Source organism: Acipenser ruthenus, chromosome 8 (genome assembly GCF_902713425.1).
Source record: "Acipenser ruthenus chromosome 8, fAciRut3.2 maternal haplotype, whole genome shotgun sequence".
Lineage (NCBI taxonomy): Eukaryota > Metazoa > Chordata > Actinopteri > Acipenseriformes > Acipenseridae > Acipenser > Acipenser ruthenus.
This window is the reverse complement of record NC_081196.1, coordinates 11,397,785-11,416,218: the sequence shown is the minus strand read 5'-3', so window position 1 is coordinate 11,416,218 and position 18,434 is coordinate 11,397,785. Positions and strand designations below refer to the sequence as shown.

General features: G+C 36.2%; 1 protein-coding gene across 1 annotated transcript; it reads left to right on the top strand.

Moving 5' to 3' along the window:
- The first annotated feature begins 1,542 nt into the window (after nt 1-1,542).
- Nucleotides 1,543-16,572, top strand: LOC131737846 (cyclic nucleotide-binding domain-containing protein 2-like). The gene is made up of 15 exons (XM_059029626.1): nt 1,543-1,568; nt 2,144-2,309; nt 3,365-3,432; nt 6,331-6,448; nt 7,512-7,586; nt 8,280-8,371; nt 10,132-10,294; nt 10,661-10,744; nt 11,043-11,188; nt 11,547-11,607; nt 11,861-11,930; nt 12,064-12,119; nt 12,268-12,501; nt 12,638-12,772; nt 14,205-16,572. Exons 1-15 carry the CDS (start codon nt 1,543-1,545, stop codon nt 14,322-14,324), a joined length of 1,614 nt encoding a protein of 537 aa, XP_058885609.1. The 3' UTR covers nt 14,325-16,572.
- Nucleotides 16,573-18,434: the final 1,862 nt, after the last annotated feature.

Genomic DNA, 18,434 nt, shown 5'->3' with positions numbered 1-18,434 from the left:
CGGAAACTTTTCTGAAGGTGTAGTTTTTCGTCACCATCCGCCTTACAGACGAACATTGACATCTAGAGGATCATTATACAAACTCAATACAAGAGGGTGGTGTAAAAAAATAACAGTTTGATGATTTATTGGTATTTTTAGTTCCATATTAACTGCTGTGGGATATTAAATTTATGTTCATACATACAGGGGTTGGGCACCTGCAAAATGTCGCACAAACAAACGTGTAAATGTCCCACACAGGACTGAGTAATTCGTTATGCAAATTGTATTTCTTGCTGGCACATATTTTGTATGAGGAGAGTAGAGAGTACTTCTCTGATGTTTTTATTTTTAGATCCTTATTGGTTTAAGGCTTTATTCTAGAATGTGCACTCTCGTGAGCAGGTTAGTGTCTATTTGGAACCCAAGTATGCACTGTTTTTATGGCTTAGCTTTAGAGCAGGCTGCAGCAGTTTGTACACAGTAAAAAACATGGAAAGGAAGAAAAACAGGTGGACAGTACCGCAAAAGGACAGTAGGTGTCACTATTTATAGATACTGCCCCAGAAGTGAAAGAGAAAAGAAGTGTGTGTTACTTACCTTACTGTTCATGCTGCTTGCTGCTGTGTTACTGAATAAAACCTGTTGGATTAAATTCCGTTTCCATTGTTCTCACAACACAACAAGATCCAGCTGTCGAAATCACTCGTCCCTCCTTTGACATCATTTTCTAGCAACAGGATGTAATAAGTGTCTTCAGGTGACATGGGTGGTTTGACTTACACTGTTCAAGGCTTTCTGATTTCAATGTTATGCATTAGCCGTAGTCCTTTTCTAAATGCACCTAAAAGTAACTATGTTATTTTTTGACATAAAATGTAAAGACTAACCACATTTAGTTACCTGTCTGAAAAAAGAACCATTACAGTTACAAGTTATTGAACAATGTAATCAGATTACAGTAATACGTTACATGTAATGCATTACTCCCCAACACTGTTCACATGTACTGTTAGATGTTTTTCATAGCGTTGGTTCTCAAATATGAATTATATTTCAGTATTTGGATCCTCCACTGTTTAGATTAATTGTCTTTAAAATAGTTGAGCCATTGTAGAAGTCATCACCATGATGACCAATCAAACCATTTTAATGCCTAAAAGCTGTTGCACAGATTAAATATTTACTTTAGAATCCGTGCTGGCTGCAGTTTATAATATGCTATAGAGTGCTATTACTCAAACACAGGTAAACAGGAACGTAGCAACAGGCCTGTTTGGCATAATCCATGATGTAAAGAAAGGCTGACAATGGATAGTTTTGGCATCCCCTTAAAGGAATGTGAATATTATTTTAGCCACAGTGTGGCCTATAAATCTGTTTATTGTACAAACTGTTGCCATGTGGGCTAAATCATACTGTAAATGCAACCAGAATCAGGAGAAGTAATTCCTTATTTTATTCTTCAGTGAAATGAAGAACACTTTTATATACAGGCAGTAAATAATAATAAAAAAAAAACATACAGATTTACAGGATTGCTGCAGATTGCTCATAGCAATGGATGGATTACAAACAAGAAGCAGGTAAGGTCTTTAAAATATATATGTATACTATGAGGTCTCAATAACTTTACACATTAAAATACTGTATAGATGGAATTCAGTTGGATCTGTGTGAGAGTTTGTTACTATCCAATATGTATTTGCAGTGATAATACTTTCTGTACTACAGAAGTTTATTACCCCAAATCTTATTTGTTTGGAATAGACTGTTTAGTAATGATGTGAAAAACATTCATTATGAACATACAGTTTATGATTTATTGCCATCATTTTCAGAATTTATCTATGGTAATGTAAACAAACAGATGGTAAACAAATAACATATAGAAAAGTGGTAAACAGACAACTAGGAACTATGCTTTTACTGTTAAGAGACTCCCCACAGTCAACTAAATGAGCCGTGTGCTTCCCTCCTTATGAGATGATACTTGATAACAGTTGGATCAAAACAATCGCAAGGGCGTAAGAAGCCAATTCAAATAACTGTCACACCACAAGTCTTAGGAAGAAGTTTCCAGTGTAACTACACGGGTGTTATTACAATTATTTATGTATTTATTTCTGATCTGCATTCTGTCTTTACATGCTGGATATAGCTTCTCAGACTCTGACAGGCCAGACTATCAAGACTTCATTGCAAGCGATGATGTCAGCACAATCGACAGCAATGTAAACCCACACGCTAGCATGGAAGACGATTTAACCACTCGGTCGACAACGGAAGAAAAACTAAAATCGGAAGACTGTGTAAACAGTAGCAAGGTATATAAATTATTAGGGCTTGTGTTTTTTAAATGCGACCTTAGTTCAAAGTAGATTATTTACTTTCCAACTGACTGGGGTAAAAGCAGGTAAAACGAAGACAATAAGAACTCTTAAAGGTTCTCCTAGAGGGGGCATGTTCCCAGATTTGTATTATGACGTTGTGTAAGTCAAAATGTACCCCTGTTCTAAATGTACCCCTGTTGAGTGGTTTAAATGTACCCCTGTTCAGTACTGTAGCTATGTATCCATCAAAGCCTGCCCTGAAAAGCTAATCATTTTACTAGAATGAATGCCATCAGGCTCAGCAATGGCATGATACACATTAACAACTGCACACAGACAGAAATGGAAAATATGACAGGAAATATCAATGGGACAAGCTGTCTCTGTGAAGTACAGCACAGACACCTGATTTAAAATCAGGTTGGAGACAAGGTTTACTGGATTTTTGACCTGGCTGTAAGGAGGGGGTTTCTTTTTGGAGATCAGTGGCTATCCCCATTTATTTAGGATTGTGCTTTCTGCGCAGAGAGAAATGCTGATTTTAAATAGTTTATTTTCAGAAGCAGCCCTGCTATGTTAAGCATACAAACAGCTATTTTCTTTTCTGCTGGTATTATAACAATCATACAGTATATGAGAAACCGATACCTGGAGTTGCCGGAAGTAGCTGTTAATATTATAGTAGTTTATTGTTAGTTAAAATCACATTTTAACTAACATTAAAATCTCTGAAAATTTGGGCTTGAACTTGCTTCAAAACTGAGCTCACAATATGCTCATGTTTCTAAATTAACTAAAAGGAAAGCAAACATTAGAATTTAACACTGGAAAACATACAATATGGTGTTTCTAAAGATAAGGGTCAATTCATTGACTTCCAAAATACTCTCCAGACTTCTCCCAGACTTTTTATTTAAAACTGTTATAGCATCTATGTTTTGTTTACTTTTTAGAAGAAAATGGTCTAAAAATAAACCTAGAACTTGGTTAAATTTGAATAATGGCAAGACATTATAGATCATTCATTGTCTTTTTTTCTCCCTTAAAAGCGCCTTAGTGACTTCCGAAGGGCAGTTCTCGTTGTTCAGTTTGTACGAAACATGATCAAATTGTACAGGCAAGTATCACCGATTGGACTGTCACTTTAGATCGTTAAGAGCTCTTGAATTCCTCAGTTGTTTATTTGAAGTTTTTTTGTTTACTTCAAAAGCTGTTCACAAAAGTGTATACCCCGAATATATGCTATGACACTGTGCCTACAATATCAAAAGGTTCAATGAAGCTTGAAAGAACAAATTGTAGAAAGTGTATCACACACAAACATGCAGTATCTTTGTTTGGATTCCCCCCCCCCCCTTTTTTGGAACAGATACAGTTCAAAGGCCTGTTAACCCACATTAGCCAAAGTCCTACCAGATGTGGCCTGCTGATATTTTTTTTAAATGTATAATTATGCACCTTCTGTTACAAACTGCATGTTAGCATTGTCATGCTCCAGTGCTGCATTGGAAATTTTGGCAGGGTCAACAATGTTGCCACAGTACTGAACATTGAGATGTCCTGGGTAAACTGTGTAAAAACACAATGGTAGTTGGAGTCAAAAACCCATCTGTGCATTATTGTCAAAGTGCTATCTGAAAGCCTCCTTGCTGTTCTAAATATGTTTTAGAAATTATATTCTGTGGTATAAAGATAGCTACAGCATCCCCGAATTACAGTATAGTTATGATCGAAGTTGCTGTAGTTGTCATAGAGGCATTTAAAGGTCAAATTATTTGAATTGTTATTATTGAGAGGTTTTGCAATCAGCAATTTAAATTACTCACACCTACAATATGACAGCACTCTTAAAGAACAGCTTTTTACGGGTATGAAAAAGCAGTTATCATAACTAAGGTACTTTTCTTCTTGCTTGGAATGTACATCATGTTGTATTTCAATCAGCAGATACTATTTCATAAAAGTTTAAAATACCCCTGTGGTCTCATGTAGAGCTAGTCATACAGAATGTAACCATTCACGCTGTACCTGTCCCACTGCAACACTCCCACTTCCAGGGAAGACATGTTTGAGAGCTCTGTTGAGTTTTAAAAAGTCAACAGGATGCGAATCTATACAAAAAGAAGAGTATACAGCATTTGTAAAGATAACTGTGGATATTTCATATCCATGTCAAGTTACTCTTTAACCCAACAATTCATACATCTTGTACTGCCGCCCCTGTAGCCGTTTTCAGGAATGTCAAAGTGCAATGTATTTTCTGTGAACTGATGACTATATTCAACTCTTTAGAGCATCCACTTGCTAGGATGTGTCATGTCATGTTGACTTTTCAACTGTATCTGTGCCAGCTACTACCTGTGCTGAAATGGTGTCATGATAATAAAAACATGTAGTAAATGAAGTGGATTTATTTCACTGTAGTGGGTGGCCATTTTATTAATAGGGTTAATTGTCAAAAAGCCTTGTAATGCTAACAGAGCCATTACCTGCCAGGTCCAAGGTTGTTGAAGGTAGTAAAAGACCATGACTAATTGTACTTGCTTTAGGTTTGATTTAGGGTCCTTGAAGTCTCACTCTATTGAACAATAACAATACATCTAATAGTTGCAGAACCATAAATACTATTTCAATTATAGGCAGGTAGTCTTAATTGGTTTATTATTTGTTTTATAATTGTAACCTCTTGAGAATCTAGACCTTAGAGCAGGCCTGGCATAAAGTCTCTTAGATCGCTGGGTTGTTGGGACTGTGTGGCAAAGTGGTTTGCAGTGCACAGGTGTAGAGGTGATGTGATTGTGAAACAGCAATCTGTATTGCACTGTTCCAAAACAACAGATTGCAGCCCCGAAATAATAAGGCACAGTTCGTAAATAATAAACACAGTATAACACACAAAGACACATGTTCACAAGTACAGAGTGATTGGTATTGTGCTTGTGGTAAAATACAATTTATTTGTGTACAATGGTGCAGTGTTGTCTGGGTTTAGTGCTGGCCTGTAGCGATAGCTCTGGATCGTGTTAGCCATCTATAAATAACAAACAAGTAGATTTTAGACACGACAAAACAAACAAAACACTCAGCTTAACCATAATAAAGGAACAGATCACCTCACTACGTCCCCTTATGTACCATCAGTCATGCCCCCTTGGTTAGTGAGTGCAACCGTTTCTCCTCCAATCCGCAGTTGCCACATCGCTTTCCTTCCGGGTTGAAGACTTGGTGTACCATAGCTCTGCCCCCTTTCTAGATGGCAAACTTCCACCTAACCCTGGGAATGAATTGTCGGGCCATCCAGTCCAGGGCACTCTGTTTCTTTTACACCGCACCCTCACAGGTCGGGAGGGAGATTTATAACCAAGATTCATTCTTTCTCTGTCAGTGTTCTTCATGGCTTGTTCTTTGCCAGTGTCAAAATCCATCAATGTACATCAATTCTATCCATTGTGGTATTCCTGTCAGAATGGTATGTTCATTGATCTGTGTTGGTTTTTCTTGGTTTGGTTCAGCACACTGTATCTTCTACTCTACAATGGACAATAATAGAATAATCACAGAGGATCTTTTTCGTTTAATGACATGTCAGTGCTTAATGAGTTCTCCTGATTGTTCTTCTTTCTAATTTCTAATTACTCCGAATTCATGTTGGGCTTGGCTGGAGCTGATGAATCCTGTCACTGCTGCTGCGTACTGTAACTATTTGCACAGTGGTGACATATTTCCTTATTACTCATTTGTGGTGGATAATTACCCGGAGGATGCCTCCTGTTCTTGTTAATTTGTTTTCATGTCTGAATGTGCACCAACATGTCCTGTAGAGATTCTTCAGAATGATCAGTAGTAAATGATCACATCAGTGCAGCACTGCGAGTCCTCTCATCACCCAAATGAAATCCAGTCACTCAAACAGAGACATCTAACCTCCTCAGCTGTTAAATGTAATTTCAGTGCTGTTTAGGACAAAACACTAAATGATATACCGTAAACTATTTCTATATGTTTTCTCTTTTAGAGACTATGCAGCATCCAGAGCTGAGCTCCTGTCCTTCTCTGAACTCACCACTGCTGTAATGATGAAAAAAAGTGACAATCTTCTTTTTGACATATCACACTTTAAAGCTACCAATGAGGTATGCTATATTTAATATTTATCTTATTGAAAATATATATTTTTTATCTTAAAGTAATTATAACTCATAAAATGTTTTCATAAAATGCCTTCGCCATGCACCTCCACGCATTATATAGGGCTAAAATGTGCAGTTTGTAAAGAAACACTTCTTATAACAAACATGTATTTTAATTTCAAAACATGCTAGCTGGTACTACAAGAAAACTAAAGCAAACTCTGTTTACAAGCCATGCTTTTAGACTGGTTTGTACTTCCTGGATCATTTCACCTGAAGAGTGGAATTGCCCCCACCTCTTCAACAGCTTCTTTCCTGTCAATAACCAATCAGCTGCTTCCCCTACTGACTGACATTCTTTCAGCCAATAACATGCTTTGACCCAGGCGACACCTCTGAGGTGAAAGTGCGAAAAGATAACACAAGAATAAGGCTTAGAGGGTGAGAGAGCTTCCTTTAACCTAAAGTAATACCAGATATCATGTTTTAAAATGAAAATGCATGTGTGCTATAACATATCTTTCTTTTAAAACTGCACACTTGAGACCTAATTGAAAAATGTCTAAGATTAACAGGCTTAATTTGTTAGTTATTATTATTTATTATTATTATTATTTATTTCTTAGCAGACGCCTTTATCCAGGGCGACTTACAATTGTTACAAGATATCACATTATACATTATAGTTACAATTACTTTAAGGTTATCAGCCATTTTGAAAAGAGATTTGAAAAAGATTTATAAGTGTAAAACATTGTCAGGATGTTAACAATGAAAAGAAAAATGACAGGTGTGTTATTTAAACAGTCGTAGCAACACGTGGGGATGAATAACGCTATATTTTTCAGAACCACTCTACTTCTCTTTAAACTTTTGAAATTGATAAAAGTAAGCAAATGCACTCAAAATCCACTTAGCAAGTTTTTAAAACCAGACTCTATATTTTGAATACTCTTTCAGCAACTTATTTCTTTGTATTTGTTGTCAAAATATATACAAGCATGTATACAATCAGCCTTGGTCTTGAATATTCCTACTGGTGAATAGACTTAACTTTTTACCGCAGAGAGAAATCAATAATGAGGTCAAGACCATCCTGTCAAGTCCACCACAAAACCGAACCAGGGAGGGTATTAAGTTGGTAAGAACAGTTTTAATAGTGTGTCCACACCTACATGATAACCACAGGGTGCATCAACTGTATGAGGAGATAACAGTCTTTTGAGTGGATAAAATCAGAGACAAAGTCAAAGATGTTACGCTAGCATGAGAGACTGCTGTTTCCAAGTCTGCATGCTCTCGTTATACCTATTAAATAACAGGCCGCTGTTGCTATGCTGTCAATGGATTCTTTATAATGTTTGTTTATTCAAACTATTATTTTTACCGCAGGTTAATAGGATCTGGAATTCTGCTTTGAAGTGCATTTCACTTGTCATATAATGAAGTATCACATGTCTAAGACACACATTTTATTGCAGCACATGCAAAGTCATACATTATATTTACATACAATAATCCAGAAGGAAGGCAAGAAAAGTCAACACAATAGTTTACATTTATAAACTGATTTTAAATTCCAGTCTATAACTATGCATGAAACCAGACATATGTATCAACTATTGGTTTCTGCCTGAAGTGACTCAAGCTTCCATTGAGTAAAAACAACAATATGCTGTACCTTAGCCAGTTTTTGCATTGGTCTGATTTATGATCATTTTACAAACAAATTTAACCAAAAAACAGATTTCGAGCCATAAAGATCTGGGATTGATTTTTTTTGGACAAAAGTAGGTTATGAACAGATTAAAGCCTATTTTTGTGTTATTGCTAGGCAACCCTGTCCTTGAGAACGGCAGTTGATACTTTCGCAGAGTACCCCATACACATGCAGGAGAAACTGGCACAAGTTGGCTGGTATGAAAGGTATGCTTATGAAGATGTGAAGGCCCAAAAGACCAGGCACCACATTGACATGTATTTACTACCATGTTATGTTTGTAAAACCAACAAAGTTTTGTTTTCGTTTTAGAAATCGGGTAAGCATGGTGGTAAATGCTTTGTGAAGTATGGCCCAGGGATTTTGTTTGAACTATGTTCTAAATTGTTTAATTGAACCAATTAAACCTGCACCCAGGTCCTAAAGCACTTTGATAATTCATTATATCTGTTAAGATGAGTGTAGAATGGTCTTCATGACTGGAGTTGCCCACCCCTACAAAACAGTACAAGGTGAGATTTATATTAACTGTTCTTAATACCTTGTGGGGGAAAAAGGCAAAAACATTATAATTTCAAATACCAAACAGTGATAAAGTGCTGGTTTACCGAATAAGCAAGTAGGTCACGGAAATAATCCAGTAGGTGAGGACGTGTATAAATGAGGAAAAGACTTGAAAACACAAACAAGTACAGGATCAGCTATATTTATGGGAGAGGAAACCACAAAAGGTATTCACCTTTGAACAAATGTAAATGGTAGAAATAGCCCAGCCTTTTGTTTCATGACATGCAATCTTTCTTAATGTGGTTTTGGTGGAGTTCCTAAAATGGGCTTATAGGTATTTTATTTCATAAACAGTTCCTAAACTAATTAGTAATCAGATATGTGGATTGCACAAACAGCATTACTGCACCAGTATTATTTATGACTACAGCTGTGGCCAAAACGTTTCGCATCACCTAGACTTTTAGGATTGAGACATAATTAAAAAAAAAATAATAATACATGACCATAATTCAGATATTTTACTTAACATTGTGTAATCAAAAAAATTACAAAATGATGTTGCAAAAGTCTACCGGAAGCCATAATAGTAATACAGTATTTCATGTTAGATTTCAAAATGTCACAAAATGTTTTTTTTCTTTTTAAGTATATGGAAAACTACAAAGTGGTATGTAATTCAATATGTTAACGTAACATTATTCAGCAGATTTTATTCGACTTTATGAAGCAAAAGTAGTTAATTCTACAGGGTGATGTAAAATATTTGGCCATAGCTACAGCGATTAGCCAGGGGAATAGCATCTTAATTTCCAGAAATGGTGCAATGATATTTATCAGTTTTTATTTACAAGCTTCTATTGTGAACTGAGTGGGTAAAAGCCAATCTGATTGTAACTTCCCTTACCTGTTGTTGCATTTATTAAACAATTAATCTTCACTATGGATGCTGCAGTGTTGTTTTATTCATTACAATATTTGATTAAATTTACTATCCATTCTTTATGTGTTAAAAACACAACAGCCCTAGAAACAAACACATTTCAGGGAAAACACAACAGCCCTAAAAACAAACACATTTCAGGAATTTGAAAAAGAGAACTCATTTGTCACGACTCAGTAGATAATGTACCTGTATTTCTGAAGCGTATACACAATGTATGTGCTTATTTGTGAGGTCTGCATAAATGGAAGAAAAATTAATCCCAAACAAAAAAAATCATTTTGAGTCAAGTTTTATCATTCAGTCCTATATCTGTTAGGTGAGACCAAACTTATAAAACGAGATGCTATAATGCTTTATCTTAATCCTAACCCTAAACCTATTGATAACTGTGGCCATATCTCTAAACGCTTCCCAAAGTAATATAATATAACCTACTAATATATAGTTTTAGTAGGTTATATTATGTAAAAACAAAATGTACCGTTATAAATATGTATATTCACGGAAATGAAGTTTTGGTCCTGGCAGAGTCATAATCCGTGAAGGACATGTTCCTCAAAACTTCTACTTGATCCTGTCTGGCACAGCACTGGTCACTAAAACCTCCATCAACAGGCAGACAGGAGAGCCTTTTGTAAGGACTGCTGCCTTCCTGAAGAAAGGAAAAACCTTTGGGGTGTGTAGAATACTTAAAAGCAAGAAGCCGTGCTTCTCAATGCGCTAATTTAGCACTTATTTAAGGATTCATTTTAAGAGTGGCTGCAACATGTTTTCTAAGGTTACAGAACGTTTTGAAACACAAACATAAACTATCTTTAGAAACAAGCATAACCTTGTTAAATGTGAATAGGGCCCAGGATTTCTGTACATGGGTCATATTCACAAAGATTTTACTGTGTTTGGCTTCAACAACAATCCAGTCCAGTTTCTTGAATATCAATCTGTTTAATAAGAAAAAAACACTATTTTTAAATAAACGGTATGTCTGTCTTTCTATCTGCCACCAGTATTCATTGTTAATTAAAGAGTGTAATTTATACAGGATGTGGCTATCTTGAATGGCGCTAGAAGAAATGCTACAGTGTTGTGTCACAACACTGTCTCACTGCTGTCTGTGCCACGACAAGTAAGTTAAGACGCTGTTTAATTTGTGATTTAACAGGGTTTTATTATCCTCTCCGGGGGATATAGCAGAAGCAGACCTACATATGGACATCTGCATGTCTGTATGTAAATAGTCACTTATTTTGCACACCTATATCTAGAGAACCGCTTGTCGAATTGTGAATGATGTCACAAACGTGCTTGCAACACAATTGTTTCCAATACCTCCAAAGCTTTGTACACTGCTCAATAAATGGTGCATGCAGTATTCTGGATGTAAATCGTATCCTCTAAAATACTCACAGCTGTTCTTTTTCTAGGATTTTATAAACACGTTCATGAGCCATGAAGCCAACGAAGAGCAGAATTTTATTACATTTCTGAGAAAGATTGAAGTTCTCTCAGGATGGCCTGTGGAAAACCTTCCCGACAACAAACCTGGGATATGTATTCACACCTTCTTTCGGTAAATATGTACTGGGTAGGCTAGAGCTAATATTCTTATCCCCAGTTCCTACTTCAAGCTCAGTGTTTGAGAAACTAGTTTCTTACCGTGCATGTAATTCTCTTGAACATGTTTATAGTTGGAAGGTATTGAATGAAGCCAATCTAAAATGTGTTAATTTCATAACAAGAAATGGTCCATTTTTCTCTTCTGTACATTGAGTAGCAATTTATGCCAATTAATTTCTGCATTGAGAGATTTAAAATGTTCATTTCACCTGGGGGCGATTAATTAGAAAATCTGAGAACTTGCACAGCCGTAGTTAAAAGCCAAGCTAGTGAATGCGTTTTGTTCACTTTTACTATTTTTCAATTTTTAGACGAAATACAGTTATCTCTAGGGACACAAAGGCATCATCCAAGATCTATATCATCAAAACTGTAAGTGAACTTAATGCTTATCATGGTAACGTAACCTGTTTTTTTTATATATATATATATATATATATATATATATATATATATATATATATATATATATATATATATATATATGTTTAGTTTTTAAGTTTTCTGCCCTACAATAAAGAACCTGTGCGGTTGTTTTATTATGATAAGTGGCTTCTCTCTGCCATTCACTTTCATGTCTTGCCACCAACAGTACTGTATGATTTAACATTTTCCTCATTTTCAGGGTACAATAAGAGTTCTTAAAACACTGACATCTATTAAACCCCATCTCCCTGGTAAACCCTCTTCAATCAGTGAGTACAGACAAAAACTCTCCAAACTTTAGGCAGCACTGAAACAGTTGATACTTCGCTCTATTTAAAATGTTGTAATGCTGATCATTTTACAAAAACTAAACTTTCAAACCACTGCATTTGATATTTACAGGTGGCGATTGGAAATACCAGAATACAGATAACCAGTCAGAAGAAATGCATGCAAAGGTATTACTTTGCTCCAGTGTTTTATGGTTGTTGGTAATAGTATAGATAGTAGTTCTTGTAAAATGTTGCATAAGTACAGTAAAAGGCACCAGAAAACAAAAACAGCACTTAGCGATCCTTCTTCACCAATGATATCCTTTTCTAACAGAAAGCAGTAAGGATTAAGACTAGCCTTCCTTCCAGAAAGAGTTCCAGAGACGTGGAGTTCCTCCTGCCGCTGCTGCAGCAGGGACCGGCAGCTTTCGAGGAAAGAGCTGATACACCTTCTCCATACACCAGCAGTGCAACTGTTCCCAAAGAGGCAAGCTCAACAATACATGTTGAGGAGGATGGATCACACATTTACATTCATGTGCAGACGCTTAAACCTGGAGATGTGTTTGTGAGTACAGTTCCCATTGCCAAACCAGTGGCCTAATGTTGGTGTTCTCTTTTTAACAGTATTTTAACCTAACTCAATGCAACTGGACTCCAAGGTTTCAAATCCACCGGACCATAATGAAATATGTGTTTTCCAGGGTCTGGTCTATCTGCTGTTTGAAGACACATTTGGTATGACGCTGATATCTGAGGGAGCAGAATGCATCCTGATCTCAAAGGATTTCTTTAAAAAATATACAGATGATGCATATCTCTGTAAACTGTCCAAAGTGGTAAGTAACACCAGTTCTGGTAATCCCATTACTGATTGCACACTTCAACAACTAATGCTGTTCCACATACATTTAAGTCCCTTTCAGAGGGCCCTATTCACAACACTTCACACCACGAGTCATTTTAAGACCCTGTTTTGATCAATTAAATACATTTAGGTATCAAACTGTGTGTGCCAGTAGCTCGCCAACATCCACTGTAAAACTCCAAGGTGTAAAGAGGCAATTTTATTGTTTGTGGGATTGGAGGACGGCCAATGATCTTTAGTTCTTCTGAGCTGTTGTGGGGATTCCTGCGGTGAGGGAACATAATTTGACTTGCAAAATTGGGGAGAAAAACTGGAGTAAAATAATTTGACACTTAAAAATAAAAAATAGTATGAAAGAATATCAAACTGTGTTTCATTAATCAAAACAATCCTTAAATAATTTCAGTTAAAGCTGATAAAGATGTAGGCACCCCACCTGCCCCGCAGTTTATTATAGACTGGAGTTAGAACTGCCCAGCAAATAAAGCATGGGGGACATCTAGAATCGCTTACAATTTTCTGTTCTGCCTTTTGAGCATGTAAGTAGTTTATTGAGACTGGGGTAAATGCATCTGTGTTCTGTGGGCTATTTGACAAAGTAAGTGACACCCTTGTAATATTTTTCACATGCTCTATAAAGTGTTCTGCAAACGATAAAGCTTCAAGAAACCTTTATTGAATTAACAATGTATTCTATCCTGGCTCAGTCAATAGAACAAAGTTATTTTAAAGACATTGAAGTCCTTGAGTGGAAGAGGTGATGAAATGCACTTAAATATTACAGGCTGACTGCATGCTTCTGTGAGATTTTGTCTCGAAGGAGCAATCCATTTCCTTTTGAAAATTGTTTCCAATCTAATGATTACCTATAGCCCTGATCTGTACTGCAAACTGAGGGATATGGAGTTACTGTGGATTATCAGCACTCCTACATTATTTCTGCACACAATAGCCTTTTGTAATTCAGTGTTTCAAACTAAAATTAGATCAAAATGTAAAAAAAAAAAGGATTTGACTTCATACAGTTTTAACAAATTGGCTTGTGCATAAACAAGTTGGCCTTGCCCAATTTATGCAATGAAAATTTCTGGGGCTGAAGTGAATTATATACATCTTTCAGGGTGTGGGTATTTAGACCTGCCATTGTATAGCTCATTAAAATAGACCCCTGTATCTGCAGCAATCAGATTCTGAATATTGGAATCGCAATGGATTACACCACATAGCATGCTTACACTGCAGAGATCCGTAACAAGACTTTTGTAATTGTTTGTTATAGAAAATAAAAAATAAATGTAATGAAGCATAATGTTTTGGCTATGGCGTTCATCAGCGTATGAGATGTGGGTGAATGGAGTGTTTTAATTTGTAATGAGTGCAGCATTAATATTTCTATTGTCTAGGTCCAGCCTTACCCCTCAGAACAGGCTCTTCAGAAACAACTGCAAGAATACATCAATTGGAGTGCATACAAATCTTTATTATTCAACAGGCAACAAAAGCTGTGTGCAATCTCAAAGTGAACAGACTTTGAAAAATGAGCACAGGCCAAACGTATGGGCTAAACAGAACCATCAACAAATTAGCTGTTAGTGTATTATTGTATATAGCCCCATATTTACTGTTATCTGTTATTTCCTGTTGAATAATTTAGATATCACCATGTTAAGTACCTCCCCCAAACTTTATATGATAATTAGGGTTTTTGCATATGACTCCTCCCATGTGTATGATGCATGAAAGCCATCAAGGATCATTTCATTTTAAAATAAACTTTCTTGCTGTGTGTTCCTTCATCATCCCACACAACAGTGGTTTCAATATAACAGTTTTTATATTCATATTTTCATCCTCTGTTTCATTCATCTACACGACTCCACAACACATTTTTGTTACCTAATTAAAAGTTTTAGCTAAAAAGGCAGCTTAACCCTGAGGAGGATGATAAAGACCACAAATTGAGCTTCAGTTGATCAATATCTGCCTCTCACAGTGAAAGTCTTGCAGTGAAATGTTATAGTTATACTACAAAGACTTCACTCACCATGAATCCATAATCCTTTCTGTGCTAAGAACTGGGCTTGGAGCCCATACTGAGAGAAGGTTTCAAGTAGAGCTATTGAGTGCCTTGCAGCAATTTACTTTCCCAGCCAGTTCTACGTGCAATTATGAGACTTGCATCTGCAACAGGGGTCAAAGGCTATACATATTTCCTGGCTTCTACTCATTCTTTCTCCAGGAGACAGAGACAGGCAAAAACAAACAATGGCTTTGTAACCAACAACTCCTAAAGCATAATACCTAATCTATAGCCTTATACAGTATTTAGTACAGAAACGTCTGCTAGACGTTCTTCAGAAAATCCATATCTATTACAGTGGTGTTTTTTGCTTTCAGGCAAAACTCTCATGACAGTTTCGAGTAAATAGCTTTGAGAATTTAGCCCATTGTTCGTGATTTGTCGTGATAAAGTTTAATTGGCACATTGTGGACTGTATGAACACTTTCTGGTTTCACTGTATTTAAAGGAAAGTCCAGTAATTAAACAGGCAGATGTTTAGGATAGCTGTTCTGTTATCTGTTCTTCTGCAACAGCTTCTGCAACACCTTAATCCTTAACACAATCTGTCACTATATGGGTGTAATTGCAAAGAACATGATTATTAACATTGTTAAGGTCAAGGAAAGTGGAATATTTTCAACAGCAATGATTGATTTTGGTTGAACATCTTTGGCAGTCTTAAGCAGTCCAAACTAAGGTGAAATAAATTCAGATAAGCAAAGAAGCAGTTCAGTAACTCTCTAGAGAACAGAGCTTCAGATATTTAGTAGTGTAGTGGGTGGATAATTGTATATGCTAGTGGGGATAATTTGCTACCTACAGTTTTGTCTGCTTCATAGGAACTGGAACTTTCAGTTATTTGTTGTAATGTGCCAAATGACCAGCAAGCTGTTGGTGTGTATATTAATTAGTGTCAAATTGTGGCTCAAAAGTAGCTTGATAATTTAGTAGCTTTGATCCAGTAGGGGGAGTAGGATATGTGTCAAAGCAGTCCTTCTAGTCATTTCAGTGCCCATAACTAGAACTCAAAAGTCCCTTTAAAGTGTATTTCAAAATTCAATGAAAAATGCTTGTATTGTTAAAGCTGTAGGGCTTCTTCATTCTGTCTTTGTTTATCTTAGTGGATATGAGACTGTTATAATGACTTTACCTTCTTGTTGCAGGGTCTGAACTGGAAGATAAATGTGGTAGAGATGCATGGTTTACAAGCAATCTTTATTCAATTGTAGGTTACACTTGGTCAACAGGTAACTTCACAGGGTTACAGTATAAAAGCAATTCATCCCTATTAACACTATGCAATATATTTTTTCTAGGGCAGGCAAACATGCAACTCCACCAGGGCATCTAGGTTAGGCAAACTTGTCAGTGGTAACTGACAATATTCACAGCAATACATTACCAGGGGCAACTTGTCATCTTGTCTGCATATTCCAAAGTGAAGTATAAAGTACAAGCATAGAACAAAAAGATCTTCAAATTAAGAAGAAGGGGGGTAGTTGTAATATTACTAGTGCGACCTTGGTTAACACCTCTTTAATCATTCAATTTAAACACTACAATTAACTATAGGTATTCAAATATATTTTTATAATCTACTTTGTTTTGGTGGGGTTTTTTTGTGTTGTTTATTTTGATGGAAAGGGCACGTGTTATGAAAAACTATTAAAATTCACACTTACCCTTTGCTTTTGATTGAGAAATATTGGTGCTGGCTTATTAAAAAGTAATTCTATAAAAAATGAATGTGTGTCATTATTATACCAGAACTATTCCAGAACAGGACTACAGCGCAGGGCCTCACAGCTGAGGATGTCAGCTGGTAATTTCATTAACAATCTTGTTTCTTTCATGTACTTGAATTCCTACAATGTGTATATAATGAAACTGCCACTTTCTTCTAAGCTTTGAATGCTGTTTTACAACCTCCCTGGGGAACAGCATAGGCTTGCTGAATATATATTACTCTGCTAGGAGCCAACACAGCCTGCACAAGCCTCTTTCAGTCAGCTATCTGCATTAGTATTTGTGAACCTTACCTACATGTAATGCAATTAGCACCTTGGGGAATACAAAGAGAGATCAAAGTTTGTTATGTAATATTCATGAGGATGCTGAAATGAAAAGCTTTTAAGGTGAGAAATTCCACTGCTTCCAGTGATATTCCCAGAGAGACTGCTGCAGTATTGTAACGTAAAGGGAGGGATCATTATCTAGACACAGAAGTTCAAACCATCTGTTCCACAGGTCCTGACAAAGTCATTATGGTTACAGCAGCAGTGTCCCCCACCTAGGATTGAACCCACAATCCTCCAATCAAGAGTCCAGAGCCCCTAACCACTACTCCACACTGCTGCCCCTAGTACAATACCATGTTATATAAATGGCTCTTTAAAGAGTAAGAAGCAGGGTTCAGAACAGTTACGTGGGGAGTTGCATGTCCCCACATGTTGCTACATCTGTTTAAATAATGTACCTGTAATTTTTATTTTCATTGTTAACATCCTGATTTTAAAATCTGTTTCAAAGCTCTTTTCAAAATGGCTGCTCTAGTACACTGTGGTTTGAGATCTGTCCTCTAAATCAGGGTTTCACAATCCTGGTCCTGGAGACCCACTGTGTCTGCTGGTTTTCATTCCAGCTGAGTTCTCAATTACTTAATTAGACCAATTTAATTGTTTTCAACTTTTAAACAGTTGGAGATTTCAAATTAACAATACAATTTTATACGTAACTTGAAATTGGCAACTTTTTAGGAGCCGAGAGCAATTAAAAAGGTCTAATTAAGCAACATTTCAACGTGAATAGCTCTTCAGTGAACATTAGATTCTTCTTTAGATCTAGAGCAGGAATGTTAACCCAACTATCAAAATTCTGTTCTGATAGCTGCTGTATATTTTACATAACCCTGACTAATTCTCAATCATTCTCCTACAGCAATAACACATTTTGATGCTTTTTATGTCGAGACACCCCAAAGTGCGAAGGCCGCACTAAAAATAAATCTAACCGTTTCAACTGAATTTGAGACCCTAATACCTTTTAGTTTAGGTTTAGGAACAGAGTAGTTTGAAAAGGCACAAGCTTACTTGGCAGGGTCTAACTGTGCTCCACCAATAAACCATCTTGAGACTGAAGGGCAAAACATATGGAATGAGCAGTTTTGAAATATAGTCAGGAGTAAGACCATGTAAGGCCATATAGGTCAAGAATTAAACTTTGAAATCACCCGCTGAAGAGAAGTAATTAAAAATACATATATATACATAGAGATTATGACATCACTGAAAACTAGATGGATAAAGATAATATTTGTTATTCACCTATTTAAAAAAAAAATGAAAAGGTGACTAATAACTATCAGAAACTTTATTGAACCAATATAGCTGTTCCAGACTGTATAAAATATGTTGTTTTTTTTATTTTGAACACTGACTCAAGTTTGCCAATTTCTCAAAAACAATCATAATAAAAAAAAGAAAAAATAATCATTCTCATCTTCAAACCAGAGCCACTTACAGTGAGAGCCATATGGTGGGTAACCATGCCATTTATTACATATTTCAAAGTT

Excerpts from the sequence above, each read along its gene's own strand:
- LOC131737846 (XM_059029626.1), top strand. The coding sequence starts at position 1,543 with ATGGATGGATTACAAACAAGAAGCAG. Across the intron at positions 6,449-7,511 it reads ACTTTAAAGCTACCAATGAG|AGAGAAATCAATAATGAGGT; the intron begins GTATGCTATATT and ends TTTTTACCGCAG. Across the intron at positions 12,773-14,204 it reads TCTGTAAACTGTCCAAAGTG|GTCCAGCCTTACCCCTCAGA; the intron begins GTAAGTAACACC and ends TCTATTGTCTAG.